The following is a 12,134-nucleotide window of genomic DNA, read 5'->3' on the forward strand; positions in this document are numbered from 1 at the left end:
AATCGCCAGGAGGCTGGCTGCCCTCGCAGGCTGGCGAGCATTGGCCTTTGATCTATCTGCGTTCCTCCTCCGAATGTCCTGTCAATTGTTTCTTTACAAAATACTTGGTGGTAGAAGGCATTTGCTTTACAAAGTAAAAAGCAAATCCCCTCGCTAAAATGTCACGGGTGCGCGAAACACCTTGTTTCAGGTTTAAAATCACAGTACAGCGATAGCGATTGACCCCCCCCCCCCCCCCCCCGAGCAGCAGCAGTGTGACCTCTTCGAGTCAAAGGTCGCTATCTTACAACGTGTGGTGAGCTGTGTTTGGGGAGCAGGGTCGCCTATCGGAGCTGGACGGGTGGAGAGGGCCTGGTCTTTCATTTTCAGGGTTATTGGCGTTGCCTTGCCAACAACTTTTGGCCCTGCTTTTAGGTTAAAGTTATGTAGGCCGAGGCTTTTTCTTTCAACTGTTGTAAACACAAGTGACAACTCCAACTGCCTGTGAGGGAGGGAGGGAGGGAGGGGGAGGGAGAGGGAGAGAGAGAGAGAGAGAGAGACAGAATCAATCAGATGTTTTTCATCGAACATTTTTACCTTTTTACGAACAAAATAAAACCCCAGTGAAGTTCAGTCACCCTCCTGGGTTGTGCGCAGTTAGGCGGGCATGATGTGTAAACCGGGGGAATATCTTAACCATCTCTTCTAGCGGGTGACTGACTCGACGGTGCCCGTTTTTGGCACGAGCGACCAAAGACCAGGGAGTCACAGCCAAGTGTGGCCTTCAGCTGAAGTGGGGTTGAGATCGGGGGAGGGGGTGGGGAGGGGGAGGGGCAGAGGGGGCAGGGAGAGGCGGAGGAGAAGGGGACGCGGGGTTGGGGGGGGGGGAGCGAGGGGGGAGGGGTGGGGGGGGAGCGAGGGGGAGATAATCGGACCAGCGTGGGCAAACTTATGATTTTTAACAAAAAAAAGTATTTTTATCTGCAGTGGAGGCCGGGAGCTGGAAACCTTAGGCACTGCAGCGCCACTACTGGCTGGGTGGTGCAGTTGCGGCGTGACACGTTGACATAAGAATTTAGAATGGGAAAGGTTGACACCGATATGTCACAACTGGAACTAAGGTTTTGAAGCCAGGAAGTGCACACATAAGACATAATTTTTTTTTAAAATCAGGTACATACCTCATATTCAGTGTTGCTCTGCTGATAATGAAGACATTTTTATTCTATTTGTGGGCATCACTGGCAAGGCCAGGATTTATTGCCCATCCCTAATTGCCCTCGAAGGTACTGGTGGTACAACTGAGGGCCTCGCTGGGCCATTTCAGAGGGCAGTTAGGAGTCAACCACATTGCTATGGGTCTGGAGTTACCTATCGGCCAGACCGGGTAAGGGCGGCAAATTTCCTTCCCGAAAGGGCATTAGTGAATCCGATGGGTTTTTACGACAGTCCAGTAGTTTCCATGGTCACCATTACTGACGGGCTTTTCATTCCAGATTTGTTTAATGAACTGAATTTAAATTCCCCAGCTGCCGTGGTGGGATTTGAACTCGGATCATCAGTCCAGGCCTGGGGATTACTAGTCCCGTAACATAACCACTATGCTACTGTTCCTGTTATCACCGTTCGATCTGGGTGAATGTATTCTACATCCAAGTCACTCTCGGCGGCAAAATCCCACAAGTGGTGGATTTGAGTGGAGGCTGCACACATCCCGTCAGCCTGGGACGCTGAGATCAAGTGTTCCAGCGTACGGGCACTCTGTGTTGGCCAAGGAGAGGAGCCTTTCGTGCATCAGGCCAGGCTGGACTCGATCACAAGGAGCAGACGCGGAAGGACGGTGTGATGCATGCACTATACACATACCACAAGCATCACACACACACACACACACACACACCCCCCACACCTCACACGGACCACACACACACACCCACATACACCACACGCGCACACACACACACACACCCCCCACACCTCACACGGACCACACACACACACCCACATACACCACACGCGCACACACACACACACACCCCCCACACCTCACACGGACCACACACACACACCCACATACACCACACGTACACACACACACACACACACACACACACACACCCCCCACACCTCACACGGACCCCACACACACACCCACATACACCACACACACACACCCCCCACACCTCACACGGACCCCACACACACACCCACATACACCACACACACACACCCCCCACACCTCACACGGACCCCACACACACACCCACATACACCACACACACACACCCCCCACACCTCACACGGACCACACACACACACCCACATACACCACACACACACACCCACATACACCACACGTACACACACACACACATACACACACACACCCCACACACACACACACATACAACACCCACACCACACGCACCACACACACACACCCCCCACACCTCACACAGACCACACACACACACCCACATACACCACACACACACACACACACACACACCCCCCACACCTCACACGGACCACACACACACACCCACATACACCACACACACACATACACCACACACACACACCCACATACACCACACGTACACACACACACACACACACCCCACACACACACACACATACAACACCCACACCCCACGCACCACACACACACACCCCCCACACCTCACACAGACCACACACACACACCCACATACACCACACGCGCACACACACACACACACACGCCCCACACACACACATACACCAATCACACCCCACACATACCACAAGCATCACACACACGCATCACACACACACACACACTCTCACACCCCACACACCCTCACACCACACACACCCACACCCCATACACCCACCACGCACCATACACACCACACACACGCACCATGCACCACACGCACCACACACACACGCCGGAGGAAATTTAAGCTCCCATTCTGGATGGGAAGGGGCCTTACCTTCAGGGGGCTCTGACATTGGTGGGTTCAGGCAGTACATGTGATAGCCTCGATCACAGTCATCACAGAACAGTAACTGATCCTGTTGGGAAGAAATGGATAATCAGGTTTTACATCATGTCCCAGTGTGACTTCCATAACATCGCCCGACTTTGCCACTCTCCCTGGTGTCTGTTGGAGGCTGAACCAGCTTGCTCGCAATCTTGGCATTGTATTTAACCCCGCGATGAGCTCCCGACCACAAAACCGTGCCAGTACTAAGACCGCCTATTCCCACCTCTGTAACATCGCCCGTCTCCGCCCCTGGCTCAGCTCATCTGCTGCTGAAGCCCTCACCCGTGCCTTTGTTACCTCCAGACTCGACGATTCCAATGCACTCCTGGTCGGCCTCCCACATTCTACTCTACATAAACTAGAGGTGATCCAAAAGTCGGCTGCCCCGTGTCCTAACTCGCACCAAGTCCCGCTCACCCATCGCCCCCTGTGCTCGCTGACCTACACTGGTTTCCAGTCCAGCAGCACCTCGATTTTAATATCCTCATCCTTGTTCTCAAATCCCTCCATGGCCTCGCCCGTCCCTATCTCTGTAATCTCCTCCAACCCACACAACCTCCCCGAGATGTCTGCGCTCCTCTAATTCTGCCCTGCTGAGCATCCCCGATTATAATCACTCAACCATCGGTGGCCTTGCCTTCAGCTGCCTGGGCCCCAAGCTCTGGAACTCCCTCCCTAAACCTCTCCACCTCTCTCTCCTCCTTTAAGACGCTCCTTAAAACCTACCTCTTTGACCAAGCTTTTGGTCACCTGCTGTAATTTCTCCTTATGTGGCTCAGTGTCAAATTTTGTTTTCTAACACTCTTGTGAAGTGCCTTGGAATGTTTTACTATGTTAAAGACGCTATATAAATTCAGGTTGTTGATAGTATGACCAGGGCTATAATAATAAGACTTCCTACATGCACTATACGGCACAGAAACAGGCCATTCGGCCCAGCCAGTCCATGCCGGCGTTTATGCTCCACTCGAGCCCCCTCCCGTCTTTCCTCATCTAAATCTATCGGCATAACCCTCTATTCCCTTCTCCCTCATGTGTTTATCCAGCCTCCCCTTAAATGCATCGATACTATTCACCTCAACCCCTCCCTGTGGCAGCGAGTTCCACATTCTCACCGCTCTCTGGGTAAAGAAGTTTCTCCTGAATTCCCCGTTGGATTTCTTGGTGACGATCTTATTTGATGGCCTCTAGTTATGCTCTTCCCCACAAGTGGAAACACTCTCTCTGTATCCGCTCTATCAAAACCTTTCATCATTTTAAAGATCTCTATGAGGTCACCCCTCAGCCTTCTTTCAAGAGAAAAGAGACCCAGCCTGTTCATCCTTTCCTGATATGTATACCCTCGCATTTCTGGTATCATCCTCGTAAATCGTCTCTGCACCCTCTCCTGTGCCTCTATGTCCTTTTTATAATATGGCGACCAGAACTGTACGCAGTGCTCCGTGCGGTCTAACCAAGGTTCGATACAGGGTTTAGCATAACTTCCCCACTTTTCAATTCTTTAAATAAACCCTAGTGCTTGGTTTGATTTTTTCATGGCCTTGCTAAACTGTGTCGCAACCTCCTATTGAATATACTGTAATCTCACCACTGATACCAGTTGCATTTATTCTGTCTGTCAGAAGCCAAACTGATAAGCACTCTAGTGAGGCAAGGACAACAAATTGGTTCGTGTTACATGAAATATATGAATAAACATGCCGGTTACATGGAGATTTTAGCTAGTTCCTGTTCCTCTTCATAACGTCAAAAATAATAACGTATTTATATAGCGCCTTTAACGTAGTAATACGTCCCATGGTGCTTCACAGGAGCGTTACATGACAAAACAGATAAATTTGATACCGAGCCACAAAAGAAGAAATTAAGACAGATGACCAAGAGGTAGTTTTTAAAGAGTGTTTTAAAGGAGGGAAGAGAGGTAGAGAGGTTTAGGGAGGGAGTTCCAGAGCGTGGGGCCCAGGCAACAGAAGGGATGTTCGAGAGGGCAGAATTAGAGGAGCGCAGACATCTTGTGGGGTTGTGAAGCTAAAAAAGATGACAGAGATAGGGAGGGGCGAGGGCCATGGAGAGATTTGTAAACAAGGATGAGACTTTTGAAATCGAGGCATTGTTTAACCGGGAGCCAGTGTAGGTCAGTGAGCACAGGGGGTGATGGGTGAGCGGGACTCAGTGTGAGTTAGGACACGGGGCAGTGAGCACAGGGGGTGATGGGTGAGCGGGACTGGGTGCGAGTTAGGACACGGGGCAGCGAGCTCAGGGGGTGATGCGCGAGCGGGACTTGGTGCGAGTTAGGACACGGGGCAGCGAGCACGGGGTGATGGGTGAGCGGGACTTGGTGCGAGTTAGGACACGGGGCAGCCGAGTTGGAGTGAATAATAAATAATAAATTGGAGTGCGAAGTTTCCCCTTAATATCGACCTAACTTCACTTAACTCGTCAGTATTTCTGACCGACAGGAACTAATGATAGAAAGACAGTCTTATTTCCCTCTCTCACTCTCCGAGAGAAAAATACACAGTAAAAAAGACAAAATCAAAACCTTTCCCCTCCCCCCCCAGCTGTCAATTAAAACTGTCACCTAGTATCAGAAAGCTCCCCTCCCCCTCCCCTTACTTTGTGCAGATGCCAGTTTCACGTCGCCTGATCAGCTAGGCCCCCTGCTGTGCTCCATGAATGAAACCAATCAAAGATTATAGGTTTAAACCGAAGCCCCGTCTGCTGTCTCAGGTGACTGTAAATGATCCCGACAGGCTCTATTTCAAAGAAAAGCAGGAGAACCCTGCCCGATATTTTTCCCTCAATCAACGCCTAAAACAGATCACCTGATCGTTTGTTTCATTGCTGTCTTGTGGGAGCTTGCTGTGCGCAAATAGGCTGCCATGTTTCCTACATTACAACAGTGACCACAAAAAGTACTTAACTGGCTGTAAAGTGCCTTGCGATGTCCTGAAAGGCGCTATATAAATGCAATTCTTTCTTGAGTTTTACATGCCTGGTGATTGTAGGAAGAAGGGAAGACAGAGGTGGCTAAAGACTCCTCCCTTCAGTATCTCCACGAAGTAACGCTTGTATACCACCAGATCCAGAGGATATTTGTAGCACAGAATGGGATTGAACCCGGGCCTAGCCCTGGTCTGTGTGCCTCAGTACCACACCACAAGGTGGAACTAGCCAGTAAAAGGGCAAATACTGTCTACTTGGGACTGTTGATAATATCGCATTGACTTGATTTGCACAGAACCATCAGACTGTCCCTTGCTTCACTGCATGGACCATGATCATGCACGGTCGGGGATTTGTGGAAGTGCTGAATCTCCCCCCCCCCCACCGCCCCCCCACTCCGCCTCCTCGCCCCCCCTCCCGCCCCGCCCCAGGAAAATGGTTTGCAATCTTCCTAACCTCCCACAATGCAATACCATCTTGGAATCACTGAATGATACAGAACAGAATGATACTGAACCGAGGACAGGTAATCTATCCGTTGTAACTATGTCACAAAGCCATCACCATGAACACAGCTTACAGCACAGGAGGAGGCCATTCGGCCCATCGTTCCTGTGCCAGCTCTGTGAGAGAGCGATCCAATCAGTCCCACTCCCCCCTCGCTCTCCCCCACAGCCCCGCACATTTTACCCCCTCGAGTATTTATCCAATTCCCCGTTTGGAAGTTACTAATGAATCTGCTCCCACCGCCCTTTCAGGCAGCGCGTTCCCGATCACAACAACTCGCTGCGTGAAAAAACATTCTCCCACCTGTAATGTATTCGCTTCATGGGTTCTTTGGTTAAGAATTCATAGCGACACATTGCTATTAAGAACTAGTTGGTTTATTAGCAAAAGGTTTAACAATCACACGACACATTACCAGTTCATCCACCAGGCTCATAACCACCTGCCCCATCGTGCATCCCCTGAACCCAACTGGCCGGGGTTTTATTGAGTCTTGTGAACATCACGTGAAGCTACTCCCAAACTCAACAGCTCTACAACTATTTTGTTGCGGCGAACGTGTAACGAATTCACGTGTCATCCTTGTGCAGGAGCCATCAAGCAAACTCTACTCTGTAATGCTGATTGGTTTATGTGCAACGACCAGCTCTACAAACCTGTGAGCATGCTCACGGGTACAGACATTACAATCTTGCCTCTGGTTCTTTTGCCCATTAACTTAAATCCATGTCCCTCTGGTTACCGACTCTCCCGCCCCTGGAAACAGTGTCTCCTCATTCACTCTACCAAAACACTTCCTGATTTTGAACACCTCTATTAAATCTCCCCTTAACCTTCTCTGCTCTGAGGAGAACAATCCCAGCTTCTCCGGACTCTCCTAACGGAGATCCTCATCCCTGGAATCATTCTAGTAAATCTCACTCCACACCCTCGCCAAGGCCTTGACTCCTTGCTAAAGTACGGTGCCCAGAATCGGACACACTACTCCAGCTGGGGCTTAAGCAGTGATTTACCGAGGTATAGCATCACTTGCCGTTTTGTACTCTACACCTCTATTTATAAAAATCTTGGATTTTTTACTCTTTGAAAACAGATTTATCAATTTGTCCTGCGACCTTCCAAGATTTACGTAGCACAGGGCCTCTCTGTAACACCCAACCTACCATACAACGATTGTTTTATCCCCTTCCAACCCCCGCCCCCGCCCCCTCAAACTAGGTTGGTATCGCCCCACGTCCCCTCTCAACGCATCGGGCTGGTATCTCCCCAATGCCCCCCCCCCCACCCCCACCCAACTCAATGGGTTGGTATCTCCCTCTACCCCCCCACCTCCCATGGGCTGGTATCTCCCCAACCGCACCCCACCACCAAACTCAAGGAGTTAGTATCTCCCCAACAACATCCCCCCCCCATACTACTCAATGGGTTGGTATCTCCCTCTCCCCCCCCACCCTCCCATGCGTTGGTATCTCCCCCCACTCCCCCATTGGGTTGGTATCTCCCCCCCCCGCCGCTCCCCTTGGGTTGGTATCTCCTGTATCCCCCTCCCTTGGGTTGTGCCTGCCACCCCCCCCCCCCCTCCATGGGTTGGTATCTCCCGCCCCCCCCTCAATGGGTTGGCATCTCCCCCATCCCCCCTCAATGGGTTGGTATCTCCCCCCCCCCCCCCTTCAATGAGTTGGTATCTCCACCCCCCACCTCATTGGGTTGGTATCTCCCCCCCCACTCAATGGGTTAGCATCTCCCCCACCCCCCCCTCAAAGGGTTGGTATCTCCTACCCCACCCCTTGGGTTGGTACGCCCTCCCCTCTCCCTCTCCCTCTCCCTCCCCCTCCCAGTGGGTTGGTAGCTCCCATCTGCCCCCCCCCCCTATTGGGGTGCTCCCGTTCCCCCCCACCCCCCACCTCGCCTCCCCCCGGGCCTTGCCTGCTCCCAGCCCGTTGCCGGGTAGACTTACATCGTTCTCTGAGGTGCCGCAGAGGCTGCAGGACTTGCACTCAATGCACTGCCAGCGATAGGTCCTCACAGCCGCTGTCATATTGACGGTGAACTGCAGACACGACGGGTGGCCTGGGGAAGAGATAATCACACCCAGTCAAACACTCCGGATAATTCAAGGTCTCCGCCCGCCGGCCCAGAACCCCCAGGCAGGGGGCGCTGCTCCAATTTGGGGGGGGGGGGGGTGGAGGGCAGGAGTCCGACAGGGGGGGTGGGTATTGTCCTCCTCCCTCCCCACCACATTTTCTTGCCCCTCCACCCCCATTAAAAACGGAGGTGAGGAGGAATTTCTTCTCTCAGAGGGGGGTGAATCTGTGGAATTCTCTGCCCCAGAGAGCTGTGGGGGCTGGGTCACTGAATATATTTAAGGTAGAGATAGACAGATTTTTGAGCGATAAGGGAGTCACGGGTTATGGGGAGCGGGCGGGGAAGTCCACGATCTTATTGAATGGCGGAGCAGGCTCGAGGGGCCGAATGGCCGACTCCTGCTCCTGTTTCTTGCGTTCTCCTGAAGGTGGTGATGGACCGGGGGGAGGCCATTCAGCCCCTCGATCCCGTTCCGCCATTCAATCAGATCGTGGCTGATCTGCGTTTTTACCCCCTCGGTTCCCTGACCCTTAATATCGTAACCCAACAAAAATCTCAGTCGTGAAATTTGTCCCCCGTCGCCCCCCCCAGCCTCAGTAGCTTTTTTTTGGGGGAGGGGGGGAGAAAGAGTTCCAGATTTCCGCTCCCCTCTGTGTGAAGAAGTGTTTCCTGACATCACCCGCTGAACGGCCGGGCTCAAATTTGAAGCTCACGCTCCTTGTTCCAGACTCTACCATACTGGCAGCCTTGCCCACAAGCCCCTGGCTCGCGTGTGATTGGCTATCCGCATGTACCTTGGTCCCAGCCCTCATCTGATATCAACACACATACACACACACAAACACACAAACACACACTCCCACACACACACACACTCACTCCCACACACACACACACTCCCACACACACACACACTCCCACACACACACACACACTCCCACACACACACACACACTCCCACACACACACACACTCACACACACTCCCACACACACACACACTCCCACACACACACACACCCACACATACACACACTCCCACACACACACTCACTCCCACACACACACACACTCACTCCCACACACACACACACTCCCACACACACACACACTCCCACACACACACACACTCCCACACACACACACCCACACACACACACTCCCACACACACACACTCCCACGCGCGCACACGCACTCCCACGCACACGCACTCCCACGCACACACACACAATCCCACACACACAATCCCACACACACAATCCCACACACACACTCCCACACACACACTCCCACGCGCACACACACACAATCCCACACACGCACACAATCCCACACACGCACACAATCCCACACACGCACACACACACACACAATCCCACACACACACAATCCCACACACACACAATCCCACACACACACACACCCACACATACAGACATACACACACACTCCCACACATACAGACATACACACACACTCCCACACATACAGACATACACACACACTCCCACACACACACTCCCACGCACCCACGCGCACACACAATCACACGCACACACATACACAATCCCACACACACACTCCCATACATACAGACACACAGACTCCCATGCACATACATGCACACATACAATCACACACACACACACACACACACACACACAATCAGACACACACACAATCCCACACACACAATCCCACACACACACTCCCACGCGCACACACACAAATCCCACACAACCACACACACACACACACACACACACACATCAACATTTCAGCCATCGTCAGGCGATAGTGATCAGGAAAAGGAACCCTGGCTGATTTCCTCAACCATCCCTCAATGTACAGGGACCCCCTCCCCCTAACTGCTTCACCAGCTGAGACCCACTAACTTAGAACAGACTCCAGGGCTCTAGTCCGTACGGCTCAATTACAGTCTGAAAAAAGAAATATCTTGCATTTATATAGCGCCTTTCACAGCCTCAAGATGTCCCAAAGCACTTTACAGCCATTGAAGTATTTTTTTTAAACATGTAGTCACTGTTGTAATGTGGGAAATGTGGCAGCCAATTTGCACACAGCAGGCTCCCATAAAGATACAACAACAACTTGTATTTATATAGCGCCTTTAACGTAGTGAAACGTCCCAAGGCGCTTCACAGGAGTGTTATGAGATAAAAAATTTGACACCGAGCCACATAAGGAGAAATGAGCGCAGGTGACCAAAAACTTGGTCAAAGAGGTTGGTTTTAAGGAGCGTCTTGAAGGAGGAAAGAGAGGTAGAGAGGCGGAGAGGTTTAGGGAGGGAGTTCCAGAGCTTGGGGCCCAGGCAACAGAAGGCACGGCCACCGATGGTGGAGCGATTATAATCAGGGATGCTCAGGAGGGCAGAATTAGAGGAGCGCAGAGATCTCGGGGGGTTGTGGAGCTGGAGGAGATTACAGAGATAGGGAGGGACGAGGGCCATGGAGGGATTTGTAAACAAGGATGAGAATTTTGAAATTGAGGCGTTGCTTAACCGGGAGCCAATGTAGGTCAGCGAGCACAGGGGGTGATGGGTGAGCGGGACTCGGTGCAAGTTAGGACACGGGGTCAGCGAGCACAGAGGGTGATGGGTGAGCGGGACTCGGTGCGAGTTAGGACACGGGGCAGCGAGCACAGGGGGTGAAGGGTGAGCGGGACTCGGTGCGAGTTAGGACACGGGGCAGCGAGTACAGGGGGTGATGGGTGAGCGGGACTCGGTGCGAGTTAGGACACGGGGCAGCGAGCACAGGGGGTTATGGGTGAGCGGGACTCGGTGCGAGTTAGGACACGGGGTCAGCGAGCACAGAGGGTGATGGGTGAGCGGGACTCGGTGCGAGTTAGGACACGGGGTCAGCGAGCACAGGGGGTGAAGGGTGAGTGGGACTCGGTGCGAGTTAGGACACGGGGCAGCGAGCACAGGGGGTGATGGGTGAGCGGGATTCGGTGCGAGTTAGGACACGGGGTCAGTGAGCACAGGGGAATATGGGTGAGCGGGACTCGGTGCGAGTTAGGACACGGGGCAGTGAGCACAGGGGGTGATGGGTGAGCGGGACCCGGTGCGAGTTAGGACACGGGGCAGTGAGCACAGGGGGTGATGGGTGAGCGGGACCCGGTGCGAGTTAGGACACGGGGCAGTGAGCACAGGGGGTGATGGGTGAGCGGGACCCGGTGCGAGTTAGGACACGGGGCAGTCGAGTTTTGGATCACCTCTAGTTTACGTAGGGTAGAACGTGGGAGGCCAGCCAGGAGTGCGTTGGAATAGTCAAGTCTGGAGGTAACAAAGGCACAAGTAGATAAATGGACCTGCATTGGGTGTAGTTTGAGGGAGGAATCTAGCCAGCTCACCAGGGAAGGGGGGAAGTGGCATTATACATGGGATTGGGCTTAGAAACATAGAAAATAGGTGCAGGAGTAGGCCATTCGGCCCTTCGAGCCTGCACCACCATTCAATAAGTTCATGGCTGAACCAATTGCGCTTCTCGGAATTGTGTAGCTAACAGGGGGCAGTTGGATATCCCACATGAACTCCCTGCTCTCTGACCCCATCACCTCTGAGGA

The 12,134-nt window shown here is 52.7% G+C and overlaps 1 protein-coding gene across 1 annotated transcript in view; it reads right to left on the reverse strand.

Moving 5' to 3' along the window:
• Positions 1 to 283: 283 nt before the first annotated feature.
• The window catches only part of dpf1 (double PHD fingers 1), a 79,895-nt gene continuing 68,044 nt past the window's right edge, over positions 284 to 12,134 (reverse strand). The window contains exons 8-10 of the mRNA XM_070867573.1: positions 8,422 to 8,534; positions 2,958 to 3,039; positions 284 to 481 (exon numbers count right to left, since the gene is read on the reverse strand). Of these exons, the coding sequence (XP_070723674.1) occupies positions 411 to 481; positions 2,958 to 3,039; positions 8,422 to 8,534 (266 nt within the window). The 3' untranslated portion in view covers positions 284 to 410. The remainder of the gene's footprint in view (positions 482 to 2,957; positions 3,040 to 8,421; positions 8,535 to 12,134) is intronic.

The sequence above is a fragment of the Pristiophorus japonicus genome, chromosome 26 (assembly GCF_044704955.1).
Source record: "Pristiophorus japonicus isolate sPriJap1 chromosome 26, sPriJap1.hap1, whole genome shotgun sequence".
NCBI classification, from domain to species: Eukaryota; Metazoa; Chordata; class Chondrichthyes; family Pristiophoridae; genus Pristiophorus; species Pristiophorus japonicus.